This window comes from Quercus robur, chromosome 1, assembly GCF_932294415.1.
Source record: "Quercus robur chromosome 1, dhQueRobu3.1, whole genome shotgun sequence".
Lineage (NCBI taxonomy): Eukaryota > Viridiplantae > Streptophyta > Magnoliopsida > Fagales > Fagaceae > Quercus > Quercus robur.
This window is the reverse complement of record NC_065534.1, coordinates 40,251,712-40,273,929: the sequence shown is the minus strand read 5'-3', so window position 1 is coordinate 40,273,929 and position 22,218 is coordinate 40,251,712. Positions and strand designations below refer to the sequence as shown.

The 22,218-nt window shown below is 38.1% G+C and overlaps 1 protein-coding gene across 1 annotated transcript; it reads right to left on the bottom strand.

The window, feature by feature from the left end:
• Nucleotides 1-15: 15 nt before the first annotated feature.
• Nucleotides 16-5,906, bottom strand: LOC126689853 (uncharacterized). The gene is made up of 4 exons (XM_050385026.1): nt 5,479-5,906; nt 3,969-4,060; nt 1,333-1,451; nt 16-299 (listed from the first exon to the last, which is right to left on the bottom strand). Exons 1-4 carry the CDS (start codon nt 5,702-5,704, stop codon nt 224-226), a joined length of 513 nt encoding a protein of 170 aa, XP_050240983.1. The 5' UTR covers nt 5,705-5,906; the 3' UTR covers nt 16-223.
• Between the last annotated feature and the right edge of the window lie 16,312 nt (nt 5,907-22,218).

Sequence of the window (22,218 nt, the reverse complement as noted above, 5' to 3'; positions counted from 1 at the left end):
ACAGAAAATATCAAATTATTTCAAATAGATCGCTTTTCATTCTTGTAATTCATTACATTTAGTAGAACATTAGAGTCTATATGTGAGTTTAAACACATTGAACACATCATAAAACATTCTGATTATGAAGTCATTTTACATTGTAAATTGTATCAACTTCAATTGTATTAACCAACATCTAAACAAACTTTGTCATGAATTGACCATGTAGAATGCCCTGTAACTAAGGTTTCTTCACAACAAGGACAGGACACTTTGCATTCTGAACACAATAGTTGCTCACGCTCCCCAGAATAGCTCTGTATCAACACCATGGTATATTAGTATTCAATAATTGGAAGACCTTCTTTGCCATAGGATGTAAAGTATCATGATAAGCATATTCTTAATTTGCCAAACTGATTTCATACATTATAGAATGCAGTGGGGCAATAGCCCCCGAGTCATTTGTAAATTTTGTATAAGAAGTGGAATTAAGAAGGGTAAAGAATGAATTTTCAGACATGTGGATTGGTAAACCAACAATCATTTCCAAAATATAAAACTGAAAATTAGTGAACTTGCATGTGCAAGTCAAATAAATTATTTGCCAAAAGCCTTGTAACTCAATTGGTTGTCACCTCTTGGTGTTTCCAATGAAGACAATACAAAGTTAATATTTTCCCCACCCCCAATTATCAAATTATAAAAAATAAAAATAAAAATCAAATAAAGTATTATTGTGGCTTCTCGTGGTTGATCATGAAATCAGGTTAAAAGACATAGGACTTAGGATTGGAGCATCCACGGAAAGGGTGTATATATATCCTCTTTACTTTTCTTTTTGATAGATGTTGTAAGATTTGGCATCTACTCCATAACGATTTTTCTTTACCATAAGGCCAAGACACCAATGGGTTTCTTTTTGTTGTAGACATAATTTGATCCCAGTTCCCATATTCAATGACAAGAAACTTTACTAGTTTAACTAACTACAACACATATGTATGCACTTTAATGTTAGTACAATGCGGAAAAGAGTTATGTGTCCTATTTACTGTTAATTAAGTGAAATGGCGAAAATATTGCATCATGGCAGCTAGCTTTATAAACTTCAAGTTCAGCAGTTCCATAAACAAAACTTTTTACGAGTAAAAAATTTAAAACATCTAAATATGTTGACATGATCTTAACATCAGAATCTTACCATCCATCAATAATATAACATGTAGTTCTAATTCGATACATGAAATTGAAGTTGCAAATTTATGATTTCATTTGTCTGTATGAATGCTGATTCTATCAATAATCACATCAATGTTGCATAAAATAAAGGATTAAATGGAAACTAACCTTTTGATTTTTCCAAGACCACGCTCTCCTAGAATAAGCAAATTGATGTTCAACTTTTCAACTGCATTACATATAGCCGTTTGAGGATCTCCTACCTCTGTAAGTGTTTCTGCGTTTACCTACAAAAATAATATGAACAAACCCCAATCTTACACTTGTACGCTCCAAAGGAGGAAATCTGTGCATTTGTATACATCTATATCCTATCTTGTCAGCTCTCAACCTTGAGTATCATTTTAAGAGTATAAACAAGTATACTTTTTGAATGCAGGTAATCATTATCATTTGAACAAATTTATTTTGATGAGCCGGTTAGGCAGCAAAAAATTAATGTTGTTTAAGGCTTATAGTCATCTCTTGACCAAAGGGGTGAAATAGATGGTCCTATGCTAAGAAAAAGATGAGTACAGAACATATGGCACAGAAACTGCACTGTATATGTACTCTCCATACAACTATCATTTAAGACGTTTTCTTCATCTTTTCAAACTTGTGATGATTGAAGCATTCTCATTGATGCAGTGAAAAAGAAACTTTTAGATATAATTGATGTAGCAAAAAAGTATTAAATTTCTATCTAATAAATGCAACAATAGGCATTAAGAGGAAAGATCCAACAGCAAAACAATAGAGAATAGAAAAAGAAAGGTTGAAACTTCAAAGGATGAGTTTAAGGGTTCAAGACTAAAGAAGTCTGAATTTCTTTGATATTATGTGGCAGAAACTTTATACTAAGGCTCTTAAGAGACGAGTTTGCAATAGCCCATTAGGAAACTTACACTGTCAACCCTTCATTACACAAAGCCTTCTACTCTTTGCCATTGATGCTCATTCAAGGTCATATTTAAATTACAAACATAAGAAATACATCAAGAATATATGGCCATATTAGAAGTTTTCACTATGTTTAAAATAGAATTGTAGCCTGCATGAAAACATGCAAGAACTTTCACACAAAGCAACGGGTCATTACTTTTTTGAAGCAATTTAAAGAGATTTTGTAGAAACAATTTAATGTTGTTCCCAGTACCTTGTTCTGATAATCATCCTTTCATTTTATTTTTAGTTCAGAATATTTACTAAAGCTTCATCTTACCACTCACTTGTCAAATTGATGTATCCACAAGATCATTCTCAACTATTAGATTGCCCCACTGGCCAAAGAAGATTACTTTTTGTGATGTTCATGCTACTGAAAGGTTCTACACGAGTAGTTAGAAGCTTACCTTTCTCGCTGCAGGCCATTTTTTCTTAGTACCAATGGCCTGACTGATTAAGATGAGAAACTCACTGCTGTGCTTAGAAATAGTAAAAAGGTTTTATCTAGTGCATAAGGCTTCCCACTTCTATAAGGTCTATGATAGGTGGTTGGTAGATAGTCTTACCCTTAATTTTGAAGAGACAACCACAAAAATCCAAAAGCCTACAGCAGCTCAATATTTTACATAGCATACAAGATCATCAAACCAAACTAAACATTTTTTTTTTTTTCATTTTTACCCTTTATGCTCTTCCTTCAACCTTTATGGAAGCACCGTTGGCAACAGAGCTGAGACAAGGATGTTGAAACTCAAAAGAACGAGAATTTAAAATAAAAAAATAAAAAAGGAAGAAATATTATCACATCTTGGAGACTCAAAAAATTATGAGTGTAAATGAGTGAGAGTCTATGGGAGGAAAACGGGGGATAGTTTACTAAACAGTATACAGAGAGCCAATATCACCTTTCACAGAGAAAATGAAAATTGATATCTCCAACGAGATTATATGAGGTAGTATTTCAAAAAGAAGCAAAGGACAAAGCAATGATTTATTGAGGTACAAGGCATGAAAGGGTTTCGATTCTTGCAGATAGCCTTAAAGGTCAGACTTGTACTGTAGGAGATGTGTTACTATGTAATCATTTGACACAAGGCATTGCGGATAATTAGTATCTAGTGTACATTTCTGAATTTTTTTACAGCCTTTCAGTCTGTAGTTTTCATTATCATTTTTGCTCATCTTTACTGCTAAATTGTTGTGCAAACAATAACATAAATGAGAAATTTGTTAGAAATAATTAGTTATAAACCCATCAACATGCACATTTATCTTTACCTTTTGCCTATGTAAGTTACACCACAAGCATGACATCATCCCCCCTCCCCCCTCCCAATTCTTCTCCCCCTTTTATCTTGCATATTAGTGATGTCACTTCACAAATATTTAAAAAAAAAACAGATGAAATTCATTAAAAAAAATAATGTACATTAAGATTTGCTCATATGGAATAGGAAATTTCTTGCTGGCCATAGCAATACCTTTCAAAGGAAGAAAAGAAAGAATGGAAGAGCTAATTATACAAATTAATAGGGCACTATTACCAGTTTACTTGTTTATGCTGCAGATGATTTTAAAAGAATAACCACCACTCAAAGACTCCAAAGGAGTGTTTCCATACATTTAAATGAATCATCTTTATTTCATTTAGGAATTAAGTAATATGATGTACATTGATATGTCCCGCACAACACTATCAAGTACCATTAGCTGTTAAATTATGAAGTAAACCATAATGGATTGAATAATAATTGAGTTGCTACTGCCAATAATATAAAATTTTGTTAAAACAAAGGAATGAAAAATAGTGGACATACCCCTCGACTAGCACATATTTCCTTAGCTTTCTCCAGAAGAGCCAATGTGAGCTTGTTCTGATTTTCTTTGACGGAGTTATTAAACTCTTGAGCTGTCATGGACAAACATGCAAACTTGTCAATAGAAACTCCAATGTCTCAAATAAAGTTTATACTCACCATTGTAACTATTCAAATATGGGAAAAAAGAAGAAAAATGGAAAGAAGGGCACGGTGAAGAATGCAGTTTTTACAAAATAGCTCTCAAAATGAGGAGAAAACAAACTTTCCCCCACTTCTTAACCACCGTTAGTCATCCGGAACAGAAGGGGTCTAAATAAACCCCTTCAAGTAGGAAGTACATGCTCTGATTCTAAAATACAAAGCTATACTCCCCTGTCTAATTGAATAAAAAATAAAGCATAATAACGCCATGAATGTTCTTATTTCCTACTTATTAAACAGCACTTTTGAAGAAAATAAGTATGAAACAATAATAAGAAATTAATGCATATTTGAGTTGTGTATAGAACATCGTCCTTAAGGTGATAATTGACCTGCTTGAAAGAGTTTAATGCCAGGTTACATGCAATTCACCTCCATGATAGCAAAGTGACCAGCAGACAACAATTCTGAAGTTTCTTCTAAAGATAATTTCTTACAAAATGATGTATTTGACTAGAGTAATGAGAGAAAAAACAAAAATTAAATTGAATCTGTTTCAGGCCCTTTATTTATAAACAAACAATGAAGAGATTTATTGAAACATCATATCTTTTCATTTTATTTGGCACATTTATGAAATCATAACATAAATCAGATTAATTCATTATAATCCAGTACATCTCATCTAATCATATTTCAATAAAATAAACTCAACATGTACCACTAATTAAAGTGCCAAGTGCAGAACTTGTGCGTGTGTTCTTTTTTGAAGTGTCACATGTCATAGATTCTTTATATAGTAATTTATTTTGGGCTAAAGTGCAAACTACATCCCTAAATTTTGGGGTATTTATGGATTACATCCAAAAATTTTAAAATTTGAATTTTACACGTAGAAGTGTAAATGGAATATAACTTCAATGGGTAGAATCCAAATTTTGAAACTTCAGAATATAAAATCAGAAGATCCCCAAACGTTAAGGGTGTATCTTGCACTTTAGCCTTTATTTTGTGGTGTTTGTGTTACATTCCCACCAAAAGCTCATTAAACTTTCTATGCTTGGCAAGTTAATTTAAATCACAAACCCACTTCCATATCACAATTTACACACTAGATTTTAAACAAGTATAAGCATAGAACTATAACCATCATGAGTTAGCGAGGCTTTGGGGGATAAAAGAAAAACAAGAGTACAACACCCATCTCTAATTTTTTTCCCCTTCCATAAATACAAACTTTCTGAAGAGAAATAGAAATACAAAATCAATAATTTGCCAAACTCTAAAGCCCCAAATTCACCTTATATACTCCAATAAACACCAAAGAACACAAAATTAAGAAGCAAAGAAATTATTAGTACTTAACTGGGTGAAACAGGACAGTACATACGAGCAGAGCCAAGAGAGGCAGCAAAGGTGTAAGCATTTTTGGTAGGAAGCTGAGCCATGAAGATGAGAAGAGGGGACTTGTTTAAAGATTCTTTGAGATTATCAAGTACCCAAGTGAGCGCATAGTAACTGTACTCACTCTCATCAATAGCCAACATCACCTTCTTCTCAGCTCCTCCATTTGCCAAAACTACCTCAGCCATTACTGAAGGGTTTTTTTTTTTTTTTTTTTGTATAGGATTACTGAAGGGTTTTTGGTTTCAGAGTTTACGGATACAGACAGATAGGTTCAAAAGCGTTAGAATAGGTTACTGAAAAAGAGACACAGTGATTGTACTATGTTTAGGGTTTATATAATGTCATTGTTTAGTAGTACTAGGTATGGAAACTTGAAACTTTGTAAATGGTAGTTGGAAAAACAGAGGGCGGGTTTTTCAGGTCATAACGGCCAGTCAAACCTTTGAAATCTGGATAAGGTACCTCTCCTTGTCATTACTTTGATTATATCCATCTGCCACGTTCAACACTCAAGAGATTTTATTTATTTATTTCTTTCTCTTTCGGATTTTGTTCAAGAATGCAAGCCTTTTAATATATTATATCGATCTTAACTTATTATAAAAGTTATCTTTAATTGCGGAGCAATGGTCTATTGACATTTGACACCTCCCTAAGGCTTTCATTTGATTGTGAGATGAAAAATTAAGGGATAAAAAATGAGAAAATAATGAAAAATTGGAGGATAAAATATTGGAAGATAAAAAATATTTTAATTTTTCCTCAATATGTTTGGTTAGGAGAATGGCAAAATGGATGGATGAAAAACTAATTTGTTTAATAATTTAATTGAGATGAAAAATGAGAAAATACAAATTTAATTTGTATGAATTTACTTTCATGCCCCTATTTATATAAAACCTTATAAGTAATTTATTTTTTATTATAGGTACAAATATTACTTAATCTGTACTTTAAAAAAAAAAAAAAAATTGCTTCCCTTCCTCAACATCTCAATCATACTTTTATTATTCTCATCCCGAAAGTTAATAAGCCTAAACTTGTTTCCCAGTTTAGACCAATAAGTCTTTGTAATGTCCTATATAAGATTTATTCTAAAGTCTTGGCTAAAAAATTGAAGAGAATCATTACAAAAATCATTACTGAGAATCAAAGTGCCTTCACAAAAACCCGTCTTATTTCTGACAACATAATGGTGGTTTTTGAGACTCTTCATAGCATGCAGCATAACAATCATGTGAAAGATGGTTTTATGGCCTTGAAGGTGGATATGAGTAAAGTTTATGACAGAATGGAGTGGTCTATTCTGGAAGTGTTGATGCCCATTAATAAACGACCCAACAATAAGAGAGATGAGAAGAAAAAAAGGGGCAAAATGGTAAAAAAAACGAGGTAACAAGCCTAGTGGGCTGACGTGGCAAGATTGATGGCCAGTAGGCCCATGAAAGTAACAAGAGGTAAAGAAGAAGTAAATGGGCCGAGGAAGCTCAAGGAATGAAATGGTAAGCCAATCCAATGGGAGCAATGAGAGGTAAAGAAGAAGTAAACAAATCGAGGAAGCCCAAGGAATAAAGTGGTAAACTTAGTTGTGCTGGCACAGCAAGAATAAGGGCCAATAAGCCCATAAGAGTAATAAAAGGTAAAGATGTAGTAAATGGGCTAAGGAAGCCCAAGAAATTAGGCAATAAACCCATAGGAGTAAAAAGAGGTAAAGAAGAAATAAATGGACTGAGGAAGTCTAAGGAATAAAGTGGTAAACACAATGGGCTGACATTGCAGGAATAATGACCAACAAGCTCATAATGAATGATAACAGGTAAAGATGTAGTAAATGGGCCGAGGAAGCCCAAAGGAGAGAATTAATGGGTCAATGGGCTGATACGATAGGAACACCAGCCAGTAAGCCCATGGGGCTAATGAGAAGTAAAGGCAAGATAAGGCCGTGGCAAACACAATGAAGTAGTATGGCAAGATTAATGGCCAAAAGGCCTACAACCACAAGATGTGGGCCCAGCAGGCTATGGAGACAACAGCTTTCGTCTGGACAATACCCAACCCAGGAAAGGATAAAAGGAAGAAAACATGAGCCCAAAAATCCTCCATGCCACAAAGGATAAACACAAGCTAGTATGCATAACAAAACTAGCCAACGAAAGAGCAACAGCAATAATGTGAAGGCTAGAAAGAAACAATCAGAAACAAAGTAGAGCGTGCATAAAGGACCAAGGCACCACCTACTTGTACCTAGCCAATACATGGGAGGTGGGCCACGGGTCAAGGTATTCAGAGGGTGTGGTTTGGCGATGGGGAGAAAAACGGGGTCTATTCTGGAGTTCCCACCCAAGCTTCTTTGGGGAAATGTCCTACTAGAATGACATTTCACCCAAAAGAGGTAAGTGTGGGCTAGGACCACTTGATACATGCCATAGAGGTAGGTGGTGGGGTAGCTTAATCCTTTTCCATTAGGGTGAAACAAAAACGAAGAGAGGTAAGAAACAAGACAATTAATTTTGTTTAGAAATGGAGAGTGGTGCAACCAACACACTCTGGGTAGAGGTAATGGCTGGACAACCAACAAGTGAGTGGGCAGTCCTGGAGAGATGCCCACAAGAAGTTAGAAATGGTTGAGGGACAAAAGGGGTAAATCCCACATTGACAGACGGTATAAAAGGGGGTATCCATGAATAGTAAAAGGGGGAGGGAAGAAAAAGCAAGAAGTAGGAAAGAATAGAGAAGAGAAAACATGGAGAGAGAAATAAAAGGTAGAAAGACTAAGGGCATGCTTGGTAACTATTTTCGTTTTCTTGTTTTCAAAGGAAAAAGGAAAAAAAAAATTATTTTTCCAAATTGAAAAACACGTTTGGTTAGTTGTTTTGAAAAACACATTTTTCAAAACCAAAATTCAAGAAATTTGTTTGGTAGTTGTTTTTGAAAAAGTTGGATTTTGTTTTCTTTGGTTAATTTTTTTTTTTAAATTATATTTATTCTAATTCAAAAACACGTTTGCTCCAAAGTATTTAAAATCCTTACACCTAAAGAAATTATAAATCAATTGTTTTGTATATAACATTCTAGCCTAAAACTTTAATCATATAAGTAAGATTGAAACTATAATAATTATCAAGCATTATAAAAGATAATCAATAAAAAAAAAAAAATTACTCTTCATGTAACACTTTTTCAATCAGTAATATATATTCTATCTTCGGTCTCACAAAAAAAAAAAAAAAAAAAAAAAAAAAAAAAACCATTCTCAACAACAACCAACAAACCATTTACACCATATAAGTGTATACCCTGTTCAGCCACTACCAGAACAGGGGGAGAGACTACCATACATTAATAAACAATAACACGGTCCAGTCAAGCCAAGGTTTGTTGCATTTAGCTTCATGTGCAAATATCAACCAAATTTCATTAATTAAAGCATGACCACTATACATAAACACATTTAATTGAACATATATTGTGTAATAATCCATGAACAAAGAAAAAAGGAAAAGACCCGTACCTTTGAGTGATTGGGTCCCTAAAATTATGAAATACTTCCCCAAAATTATGAAGCTCTTCAAAAACTTTGAAAGTTGCACAGAGCTGCTCAATCATGCACAAACATAAATATATATATATATATATATATATATATATATATATATATAATTAGAAGAGGAGACTAAGAAAAAAACGAGATAAAGAATGGTATAATCCAATGAAGAACAAAAGGAAATCATGAAGTTATGGTGAAGACCAATCACTTACCTTATAAGTGGTTCTCTCAATCATGGTTTTCAATTGTACCTTTGTGAGGAAGTGGAGGCACAGAGGTAGACAGAGGAAGTAGATATAAGGGTTTCTAATACATGGGATGGAGAGGAAGGCGCTAACAATTGAGAGCCAAAATTGCAAGCGTGGGAAAGAGTGAAAAATATATTAAAAAGATAAAATGTTTTGTTATTCACATGGTTTGAACCAATGTGTTGGCTCATTAAAGTGTGTAATGCAGAGGACCTATTCCGTGTTTTCTAAAGCTTCTGAAAACTAAAAAACAAAACAACTCGAGACCAGTTTTCAATTTCCTTAACAATATGGAAATTGAAAATAGTTTTTTATTTTTGCCTAAAATAGGTTACCAAACAAGTTTTTTTCCTTAGGAAACAGAAAATTGTTTTTGAAAACAGAAAACTGAAGAAGAAAACAATTACTAAACATACCCTAAGTGAGAAAAAAAAAACCAAAGAGAAAGTAAAGCAGTAGGAGTAGAGGCTTGCATCAATACACCACCTTTTCTCTCCTTCACGACATATCCACTCTCTGAAGATTGTAAACCGAAGCTCAAACCACTTAGGCCCTTTCTCCAAAGTGAGTAACTTCTATGATGGGTAAGCCTGGCTTGTGCATAAGTTGGCCTAAAGCGAGGTTCTAGCAAGGTCAGTCTCAACTCTCTTACCTTAGCCTAATAGGCCATAGCACAACAGAAGGGGTTGAGGCCCAATAATACAAAAAAGGCCCCCACATTTAAATTGGTGAGTCCGCTGGGGAGTTGGGAGAAAGATAGGGAAAGCAAGCAAATCCCTTGCAAGTTGTGTCCCCAAGATCAAAGACGATGTAGAATATGAGTGTTATGCCATCGTAGGCAGAGTCAAAGCTAGCCATGCCCCACCAACCCAATCAAGCAGAGGGTGCCAATGGAGCGAGGGCTAGGCTACAGCAGCAATAAAGGAATCTCGCTGACAATACTAACTTCTTTATTAAAGTGCTGCAATTAGTATAGCATTCCCCGGTAGAAACTAATGGAGAAGATTCACCAACTAAAGGCCGAAAAGAAGAAAGAAAAGGGGAGTCAACATGATCCTGAGCATGTGGCAGAAAAGGAAGAGACTCCTGTGGGCTGTGGCCCACAGAATGTGGAACAACGTTTTGTCATGATGGCTGATGTAGCAACACTACTGAAATAAGAAAAGGCCAAGGCACCTAAGGAAAGATTTTATTCTAGGAGACCTCCATATCCTTTGAGGATACTCAACAAGCCATATCCAAATAGATACAAGCTGTGAACCATTGCACAATATGATGACAGGAGGGGAAGTGTCGTCGAGCATGTAAGCAAGTTTATAGATACCTTTGGTCCTTATGCAGCAAACGAGGACCTTTGCTTTCGAGAGTTTTCAAAGTCCTTATGTGACCGGGCATATATCTAGTACACTGGCTTGAAGTCAGGATCAATCCCGACATGGGATGATATGGTAGATGTATTCTGCACCAAGAATTTCCATGGGAAAGAAATGGTGATGCTTGTAACTTTGCAAGGTACCAAGAACAAAAGCGGTGAATACCTCGTGAAGTATATCAAGAGGTTCAGGGACATAGCCCTCGGTTGCTATGATCACTAGGAGGAGAAGACGTTGGTAGAAATGTGTATAGGCAATATGATTTTGGAATATAGGGCTATCAGGAGAACCTAGAAATTTCCTAGTTCGCCTAGCTATTACAGAAGGCCAGGAAAACGGCCCAATCAATCAGGATGAGCTTTGACAAGCCTAAAGAGTGAAAATCTACACTGCAAGCTATGACAATGTCCACGGGCGAGAAGAGAAAGAAGTCAGAAGGGAAGGAATATAAGAGCCCTCCACTAATACCGTGTACACCAAAAGAGCTAGATGTGCTCTTAGACAAATGGATTGTAGATGGAGTTTTCAAAATCAATCATGTTTCAAGAGAGCCCACTGAAGAAAAACGTAGAGACCCACGTTTTTGCTACCTACATAACTATGTGCAGCACGCTGCCATAGAATGTTGGACACTCCGTAGACTAGTGCATCATAGGATCAAACAAGGGACCCTCGAACTATCCTAACCAGAGGTCCAGAGGAACCCACTCCCTAATCACAAAGGGAAGAAGGTAGCAGCAGTTGTCATTTATGCAGACTCAGGTGAAGACAAAGAGGAAAAACCATCACTGCTAGTCGCAGCCATCACAACCCTGCAGAAAAGCTCCTTGTTCAAGAACTTGTTTGACCAATTAGAGCTCACCGAAAACGAACGAAGAATGGCCACAAAAGCTTTGGTAAGTATTACCTCAAAAGCAGGAATGGAATGCCTTATCACAGAGACTCGGACTGATAGAGCTATTCTACAAGATACCAATGAGATTACTTTTAGCGACGAAGACATGGAGATGGGATACCCAGACCATATAAGGTCTCTTTACTTAGCAGCATCTATAAATCAAGTTCCCGTTAGGAGAGCCCTAGTTGACACAAGTGCTTCAGAGAACCTCATCCCATTTAGCATGCTATAAGCAGCAGGAATACCAAAGAACAAGATTCAGGGGTATCCGATGGAAGTAAAGGGGTTTGGAGGAAAAGGCGAGTACACAGTAGGATATGTAAAGTTATAGCTGAAGGTAGGCCTAATAGCCTCCTTAGGTCAATTCCATGTGGTGAAGATGATAGTTTCCTACCATATACTACTGGGAAGGCCATGGTTGCATAAGCATCACCTCATTCCATCCACTAATCGCTAGTGCATGAAAGGGAGAATGAATGGCAGAATGATATAGATTACAGCAAACCCATCCCTATTCAAGCAAGCATAAGCTCACTTAGTTGAAACTATGTTCTAGGACGAGTAGGCACCATTCGAGGAAAGTTTAGTATCCAAGCCAATTAGCACCTTCATCCCCAAGTGGGAGGACATTCAAGATGACCCAAAACCTTATTTGAGGGAGTTATTGGTGCGAAAGAGAAAAAGAAAAGAGGCGCCAACCCCGAAGCCAAATAGTACGCCACGATGCATCAAGGTCCAAGCACCTAACGGCAAGATAATATATAAATTATTAAGGTGCGCGGGGCCTACCTGCGGCACACAAAGGGGTCCAAGAGAAGGGCCACAACATAAGACCCTGGTATGCTACGTGGCTCAAGAAAGGTCAAGGGAAGAAAGTAACACGGAAGGTGAAAAGAGGATCATGACAGAGGAGGAAGTACAAGAAACAACAGAAGAAAAGCTAGAAGAAATCGAACTGGGTACGGACCCACAGAAGCCAAGACTAATTTCAATAAGCTCGAAGCTGTCAGAGGAGGAAAAGGCAGAATTGATCCTGTTATTAAAGGAGATCAAAGACGTTTTTGCATGGGATTATAGTGAAATGCTTGGGCTAGACCCAGCGTTGGTGGTACACACGCTTAACATGGATCCTGGGGCTAAACTAATGGCCCATCCGGCAAAGGTGTTCCATACCGAAGTAGAAGGGCAGATAATAAAGGAAGTGTAGAAGCTATTAGCTACCAAATTTATCAAGCCAATTCAATAGCCACGGTGGTTGTCAAACATTGTACCTGTGAAAGAAAAAAGACCAGGCATATACAATGCTACATTGACTTTAGGAATCTTAATCAAATCTATCCCAAGGAAAAATTCTCGTTGCCCAACATGGATTTGTTGATAGATTCTGCAAATTCCATGTTCTCCTTTATGGAAGAATTCACATGGTACAATCAGATTCAGATGGCACCAAAAGATGCGGAAAAAACTGCCTTTAGAATACCCATTGGGAATTTTTACTACACGGTGATGCCCTTTAGGCTGAAAAATGCAAGCGCGACTTATCAGCGCACTATGACCACCATATTTCATGACATGATGCACCAAGAAATTGAGGACTATGTGGATGACATAGTGGTGAACTCAAGAAGGCGAGAAGATCATGTCAAGGTGCTGAGAAAGGTGTTCGAAAGATGCAGACTTTTCAAGCTAAGAATGAACCTGTTAAAGTGCACTTTTGGAGTATCTGTTGGAAACTTTTTAGGGTTCTTGGTCCACAGTAGAAGGATAGACATAGATCCAGCCAAAGTAGTGGCGACAGTGACTATGAAGCCACCAGCCACAGTTAAAGAATTAAAAAAATTTCTTGGCAAAGTCTCCTACATTAGGAGATTTATATCAGGCCTAGCATCAATTACATCGACTTTTAAGAAGTTATTAAAGAAGGGACAGAGCTTCGAGTGAGGAAACACACAGCAGAAAGATTTTCAAAAGCTACAGCAGATTATGATGAACCTCCCCACAATGCAGGCTCCAGTTTGCAAAAAACTGTTGTTGCTTTACCTAGCCTCAAGCCTGTCAACCATTGGGGCTCAGTATTGAACAACCAGTGTATTACATAAGCCATGCCTTAAGGGATGCTGAAACACAATACCCCAAGGCGGAAAGAGTATGCTAGTAGTTGTCTATGCGTCGCAAAGGTTACGCCTTTACTTTTTGGCCTATGAGGTACATTTGATGATGAAGTCCCATGCAATCAAAGCGCTTCTTCAACAACCCACTCTGTCCGGCAGAATATCCCAGTGGCTATTGCAATTATCATAGCACGATTTAAAAGCGAGAACACCTAAAGCGGTAAAGAGCTAGGCCAAAGCAAATTTGTTGGCCCAATTTCCTAGAGAAGAGGAATCCCCACTAGATGATGAGATACCTGGAGGGTAGAAATGGCCGAAGAACAATGGGTCATGAAATTCAATGGCTCCTCTATGACGAATTCAAGAGGCGCAGGAGTGGTCCTTTATTGCAATGATGAAGAAACCATAGCGCTCTCATTCAAGTTAGAGTTCCAATGCTCAAATAATACAATAGAATATAAGGCTTACCTGACGAGATTGGCGATGGCCCTAGAGATGGGGATTAAACACTTGAGGGTGATAGGCGACTCTAACTTGGTGGTATACCAAGCTAAAGAAGTTTTTCCTCTAAAGAATTAAGTTTGGCTCCGTACAGGACACTAGCCCAAAGGATGGAGGAAAAATTTTGTATATTCAAAATAGAGCATGCTCAGAGGAGAGATAACCGATATACAGATGCATTAGCTGCATTGGGCTCACAAATAACCTTTGAAAGGACCAATGCTAGAGTTGAGATTAAGAAGTGAAGAGAATCCATAATTGAAATACTCAAGGAAAAGTTCACGGAAAAAGAAGAATGCAAAGAAGATTGGAGGGCTCCCATCAAGGAAGCTCTATTGAAGGAAGAAGATATGGCAGAATTGAAAACAATCAAGGAATATTTCTGGATGAAAGGGGAGCTATATCGGAGAATGCTAGGAGGAATTTTATTAAGATGTGTGGGGCTCGAAGAGGCACAAATAAAGTCGAAAGAAGTGCACAGTAGGACGTGTGGGTTCTATAAGGAGGTTAGCTCATACCGAAGGTTGTAGAGACCAGGCTTCTAATGGCCAAACATGAGCAAGACGCAATCAAATCCAGACCCAGTATGAAGCCTACCATCTAGCCGAAGATAAAGAAGAGAGCTACGTCATGTTTACCACGGAGGATTGGAGAAGCCCATTCATGGGATACCTGGTAGAAGGGATTCTGCCACAGAAGCATGGAGAAAGGTATAAGCTTAGGAAATTCACATCCCACTATTTCCTACATGAATGAATTCTCTTTAAGAAAGGGTACGATGGAGACCCACTACAATGCCTAGGGCCAAAAGAGACCAGAGATATGTTGAAGGAAGTACATGCGGGAGAAGATGGAGACCACCAAGGAAGAAAAAAGCTATACCGATGCATCTTGTAGATGGGCAACTATTGGCCCCCTACAAGAACGGACGTAGCAAAATGTGTAAAAAAATGCCACAGTTGCCAAGTGAAAGCCAATTTGATCCATACCCATCCATAGAGCTTGCAGAGCATGGCCACCCTATAGCCTTTCCACACTTGGGGGCTTGATTTGGTAGGACCAATCAATCCACCTTCCAATGGGTACATATGGATTCTTGTTGCCACAAAGTATTTCACTAAGTGGGCGGAGGCTATGCCACTTTGCAAAGCCACCTGCAAAGCCGTGGCAAACTACATCAAGGAGAATATAATTATTCGGTTTGGAGTGCCTCACTGGATCATAAGTGACAATGGTATGCCTTTTGTGAACAAAGAAGTGAGAAAGATTCCAGAATTCTACCAAGTGAAGCATCACCAGTCATCGCCTTTTTACCCACAGGGAAATGGGCTAGCGGAAGCGACAAACAAAACCCTCATTAAGATAATCAGCAAAATGAGTCAAGAGTATAGTAGAGACTAGGTGACACATCTACCAGACGCGTTGTAGGCTTATTAAAGCTCACCCAAATCTGCCACAGGGTTCTCCCCCTTCTCTTTAGTATATGGGATAGAAGTAGTGAGCCTGGAAGAGGTGATGATAAAGTCCTTCAGGGTAATACAGATGTGAAAGAAAGAAAAGGAGAAGGAGGTCTTTACAGCAGAAATGTACAAGGACTTAGAAGGATTGGATGGAAAGAGGGAAGAAGCTCAAGAGTGTAGCTGCAGATATAGGCAAAGAATGACCCAAACTTAGAGCAGAACTAATAAAGAAAGAATGTTCACAGAAGGGCAACTCATGTTAAGAACAGTAGACCATGTCAGGTGAGGTATGACAGGACTATGTAAATTCTCATCAAAGTGGGAGGAATCCTTTGTGGTAAGGGAAGCTCACGTAAATGGGTATTATCGCCTAACCCAGATGGATGGAAAAGATTTAATGGACCCCATTAACGGCAAGTGGTTGAAACGCTATTATGCGCAGGAAAATATTGTGTAATCGTTTTTTTTTTTTTTTTTTTTCTTTCCTCCAAGTGACCACCCTTGCAAGGGATATAGTGTCACAAGAAAGTATTGTAGTTTATTTTACTTGTAATCATGTTTAAAGGCGAAAACCATAAAGTAATTAAGATCATACATGAGGTATTAGCAGAAACATACTGTACATAGAGTATAATAATAAGTGTAGCAAATGTAGCATAATAGGTTACAAGCCAAAATGTATAAGTCATACTGGACTTATCAAATAAGTCATAAGTGTTAGAGAAATAAAGTGTACCATGAAGGGAAAGAAGGGAAAAAGTAAAGACAAGAGAAAAACAACCACAAAGCTACACCATAAGTGACAAACATCTAAATGATCAAAGGCTTGAGATAAGAGTCTGATCCTCGAAGCATCTAGGGCCGGCAACACCAAAAAGGAGACGCTCACAACAAGCCTCTAAGTCTGCCACCTCCTTCTTCAGATTCTTGATGCGGGTATCAATGGCGTTGACAGCAGGCTGGATCTTCCTTATGAAGAGGGCTTGGGCAATCTCTCATAAATGCTCCAACAGAATCTTCGTGGCAAACCCGACACAAATCAACTCCTGAACTGCAGCCCACTGTAGGATCTAGTCAACAGAAATTGTGTCGATGAAGTTATGCTTAATGTCGTTCATCACACAACCTAGTAACTTGAGGAACTACTCCCTCGTAGAACGACCAAGGGGGAATCCCTACATAAAATCCCCACGGCTACTGTAGACTGCCTCCAAGCAAACAACGCACTCCTTAGGTACCCGGTAACCATGAAAGCTCACATAGGGAGATCCAGCACCCTAGAAGTCTATTGGGTCAAGATCATTAGTCTCAACCTACTCGAAACAGGTGAAAAAGGTAGCGGCCTTAACCCACGAGATCAGGAACGGTGGCAGAAATGCTACCAATCTCAAATCGAGTGCTCGAAGCCCCCTCAACAAGTTATGGACTTGAAAGAAAATTTAGAGCATAACATAAGCCCCTAGCAAGGAAATGAAGAAAAAAAGTAGGCACAATGACAATTTTTAATTGAGGAAGGTACGAGGGTAAGGAAGTTACTAGGGCTAGCAGGAATAAGGGCTGTAGGTACTGTAGGAATGGGGATTGTAGGCATCGCAGGACCTACTGTAGCCTTGGATTCCTCAGGCATGTTCGTGACTACATGGCAAGAGCAACATGCAATGTAAATAAAGCAATGCATTGAAAAGTGATAGGAAGAGAAGAAAAAGAAGACATAGCACGGATAGTGGACACATACCCATAGCCTGAGTTCTCTGCTCATTGTCACTGGCCTCATCAAAATCAGAGACTCATGTCCTCATAATTGGCTCGTCATCCAAATCCTCATCAACCTCCTTAGAATCCTTGTTGGAGGACAAGTCTGCGTTAAGCCCCTAGGTGGTAGAACTGGGAATAGAGGACGGGGTGACAACCAGTGAAAATCCATCCTTTACGACCTGTGAGAGGGCAACAAAGGGGTTACTAGCAGAAATAACAGGTGGAGGAGCAGCAGGAGAAGTGCTCTCAATCTAGGATGCCCTCGCAAGAATGACTCCCTTTAGGAGAGTAAAGATCTCGGCAAAAACAAGGGCGAACTCCCCAATGACAACCCCTTCAACATGGGCGCTCTCCTCGGTAGAAACAGGCTTAGATGGAGGAACTAGAGCCTCAACAGGAACTCCTTAGGCAGTAGCAGTAGTGGTAGAAGCCGTGGCCTCGACAATGGCATTCGCTCCATCTAAGAAGCCCACCATGGGTGTACCAATGGTGACAGGAGCCTCTTCACTTATGGGATGGTAAACGGAAATGGGCTTAGGATCAATCTAAGGAAAGGATATTGAAACAAGAAAAAGAGATGGGGTGAACAGGCATAAAAAAAAAAATTTATATATATATATATATATATAATAAGAAGGAACAAGGATGCATGCACAAATAAGGAAAGTTAAAGAAAGGAAAGGAATGTACCTCAGCCTCAAGATCATCAAGTAATATAGGGCAAGCGGCAGAAGTGTCCTCCTTGTACTTAGACTGCCAAGTGAAGAGAAAACACCTACACAAAGTTAGCCCCAGGAAAGCCTAATAAATAACTAAAATAAAAAAGAAGCAAAATTTAGAGATAACATACTCTCCTCTTAGTAGTGGCGGACGAGGCTAGGGCAGATGTCTTCCTCTTGCTGCCACGAGTCCTGCTAGAAAGGGGAGCATCCATAGATGGCTTCAATGTGGGAGGCTTAGGTCTGGTTGTAGTAAATCGCCTGCTAGAACAAGTCTTGACAGTAGGAGGGGGAGAACTCACTAGCATACAGATACCACCCCCTCTCCTCCTTCCGTCACTCAAATATGGCTAACCTACTTTACTTCCTAGCATATGCAACCATGGACTTTATGGGAAGTAACAAGCACGGGTTCGCGAAAATAATAGCATGTAGACCCTCAAGAGGGATAAGAGAGAACCCACGGCCACCTAATAACTCCTGGTCAAAGGAAATCATCACCGCCTACCAATACCCATGCATCTGGGTAGTACATGTAGACACCGCATTTTGTACCCCTTACAACTCGGGCCCCTGTTCCCCAATAATTCCCAAACTCTAAAGCCCAAGGCTAGTTTAGAGCCCAATCAAATATCAAATTAACTTGAAGAGTGTTAAAATGGAAAATATAACCATTTAAATGAGTAAAAATCTATTTTTGGAAATAAAATAACCAAAGTGGCCCTTGGCCTACGTACGTGGGCAGAAACCTGCGTACGTAGGCACACTCCTACGTACGCAGCTAGGGTTTTAGAGACATAAAAAATGCAAGTTTTCTACAATAATAGGTAGGATTTGGAGTGAATCCCACATTGTCTGGGAGCCATTCCAAACCCCATTTTTTCCACTATGTAAAGCCTTACATGCTACATTTTCAAAACACACAGAAATTCCACGGGAAAAATAGAAGATTCACTAGAAAATAGTAAATCAAAAGGGAGTTTTTCACGACACACCCTCAAGTCAATTTTTTTTTTTATTGGGACCTCTTCTGGCCCTAATCCTTTTAGTTTAAGGTTGCTAATCACACTTTTATTAAATTGTGATAGATTTGACTGTAGGGAATGGTCAAAATCAGCTCATAAAACTTCTCATTTGAGGTATTAAGTCTAACTCTTTCTTTTTATTCCTTTTTCTTTTCTATCTTTCTTTTTAGTTTTAATTTTGTTTGTTCGCTTTACTTATGCTTATATATGTTTGTTTAGGTTGGTTTTATAGTTTTCTTTATATCTTGAGCATGCTTGGTTGTCAAAATTTGGGTTTTTATATGTGCTTCGTTTTTCTACATTGCTGTTTCTGGGTTAGGGTTTCGAGCAAAGCTGTGCACGCATGCCTTATGCATGCGTACATAGGCCTCCTCCTGTGTATGCAGGTGCTTGGCCTGCATACGCAACCTTCGGTATACGTACGCAGGACGCTGCCCAAAAACCCTAGTTTAGTCTTCTACTTTTGTCTCATTTTATTTTCTTATCTTACATGTTCCTGTTTAAGTTTCTTTTATGTATATGTGTATCCGATGCCTCTGTTTCACATGTTTTATTGTTATTTACCTTTGATATGCTAGATTAGGGTTCCATCTCCTGTTTTTTAGTTTGATACCAAGAACATGCATTCACATGCTCATGCATGATGCCATAGGTGCTAAGTTACTTTAAGGTGAGTAAAGGTAAGTCATACATTCACATTCACATGCATATGTGTTATTATGTTTTGTTTGATGAACATGTAAATGTGTTGTTATGTTGTATTTTGTGTTTAATTGATAAATGATGTACTTGCTGCCATGATTAAGTTACTGCCTTATATATGATATGATAGGGGATGTCACATGTTAGATGAATTCTAGGGTTGTATACGTGTGGTTTAGTTTCTTATGCTTTATGGATGGATATGTATGTGTTTTGGGATGATAATGTCATGTTGTATGCTAGTGTGTGTGTAAGTTTAGGACATAAGTGTTGAACATGATTTTATCAAGTTTAAGACATAAGACACAATGATGGGAGACCAACCTTCGGGTTGGGCAGCCTTGGTTGCCTAACACCTTCCCAAGAATGTACCTAAATTTTGAACCCATATCTTTGGTAGTAAGATCAATGGTCCTTCCTCGAAAGGACACTATATTTGTGGTTCTTAGGCCATTACAAAACTAGATGACGACTCCTCCATTGTGTCCACAATGGTGACTCCACTGGGGATGATGAGTTTAATTCCTATGTATCTTATTTCTTAACCTTGATAAAAACTATTTTAATATGTGTTTGCATGCACATCACTTGGTTTCTTTTGTCCCTTATCCTCGATTGGTGATTAGAGGGAAGATGGAAGGCTCCAATCGAGCCCAAATCTTCCAGAGTTCATCCCATCAACTCACAATCGGTGCCATCGTCTATAATGGGCTTTGAGTATGTTAAAGGTTTGCTACCAATCAACTATGGGGTCCACTTAGGCCCTCGGTTGGAATTATAGGCCACCAAGTTGTGAGTGATCTACTTATCTATCCCTTTAGCCTTAGGGAGTCTACCCATACTAGAGAGATCCTAGACCCTATCACAAAGGATACCCTTTATATATCTTGTTTGTTCAACCATATATTATGAATTCACCTAATTCTAAAGAACAAATAAAAGATGTAAAAATTGAAGGGATGGTCCTAAAGTTATGGTATACCCTAAGATGTTTTGGGATAAAAGAAAAGAAGTTCTCATAAATAAGAGGCTTGTCCCTAAATCAAAAGGTAGTCTTAACTTGAAAGGTTCATAAGACCATGGCCTAATTGCTATCATAGGCTCAAGTGGAAAAAGCCCTTTTGAATAAGAGGATTTTGGGCCTGAGGTAACAAATATGCTATAGACTTAGCATCCAAAATCCTACAAAGCCAATATGAACTTCACTAATCTTGGGCCTCCTTGTTGTATGTCTAGGCCCAAAATGATGAGAACTTCATGAACTTTGAGAGGAAGGCTACAATATATTCTAGCTAAAGGGCTATTTCGAAAAAAAAAGAAAAAAAAAAAAAAGAAAAAAAGAAATGATGAATAAAAATGAAAAGCCCAAAGGTGATGAATACATTGTAAGCCCATGTTTGAGACAAAGGGTTGAAAATTTCTAAGTTCATTCTAATGAAAGCCCATAAGCATAAGACGAGAGCTTTATTGTAAATGGACCAAAGCCATATGAAACAAGGGGCAAAAATCCATGAGAGGGAAATGAGTGATATTGTAACTAGGCCTTCAGTAAAATGAACTTAAAAATTTTCTAAGGACATCTAAAAAGTTTTTTTTTTTTTAAAAAAACCTTTAATTAGGACATGAACTTAATGAAAATGGGCTTCTTTTTAGGCATCATTGCACTGTTAAAGTCAAGAAAACACGCCCCCACTCCCACTTGGATTCAAGAGAAAGGAAAGCGCTTGATCAAGATTGAGGACACACACCAAGAAGAGGAGGAGACCCCCCAAGAAACAATGACTACCTCCGTGGAAGACTCAATCGTACAAAAGATCCTCAAGGCTTAAGATGAACATGGAGAGGCCCTTAAGAAAATAGGAGGGCATCTCACTAGGTTGGAGGAATCTAAGCTTAAGAAGCCTTCACATGTGGAAATCCATGATGATGAGGAGGAAGTGGAAGAATGGGACAAAAAGAAAAAAACGGAATATGAAAGGAACAAGCAATTTGAGAAGCTCACCGTGAAAACCATAGCTATGAAGGGAAAAATGGAGAAAATGCAACTTGCCTTCCGCAAGGAACAAGGGATAGATAATTACCTCTATTACATGGGTAAAGTGAGTTCAAAGGCTCTTATTGCATTGCCTCCCAAGTTCAAGATTTCCGATGTGGAAAAGTTTGATGGGACTGGAGATCTGAAGCAACACGTAAGAAGATACCTAAGCATCGATAAAATGAAGGGGCTAGATGAGAAGCAAACTTTGCATGCATTTCCCCTCTCACTCACAAGAGGTGCATGAAGGTGGTACTATAGCCTTGATCCAAGAAAAACTAAGGTGTGGAATGAGCTAGTGGAGTTGTTTGTGGACCAATTCATC

What these genes read in the sequence shown, in the direction of transcription:
- LOC126689853 (XM_050385026.1), bottom strand. Translation starts at nt 5,704, where the DNA reads ATGGCTGAGGTAGTTTTGGCAAATGGAGGAGCTGAGAAGAAGGTGATG. An exon ending in AAATATGTGCTAGTCGAGGG is followed by an intron (nt 1,452 to 3,968) that starts GTATGTCCACTA and finishes TTATTTTTGTAG; the next exon opens with GTAAACGCAGAAACACTTAC. An exon ending in GGTCTTGGAAAAATCAAAAG is followed by an intron (nt 300 to 1,332) that starts GTTAGTTTCCAT and finishes GTGTTGATACAG; the next exon opens with AGCTATTCTGGGGAGCGTGA.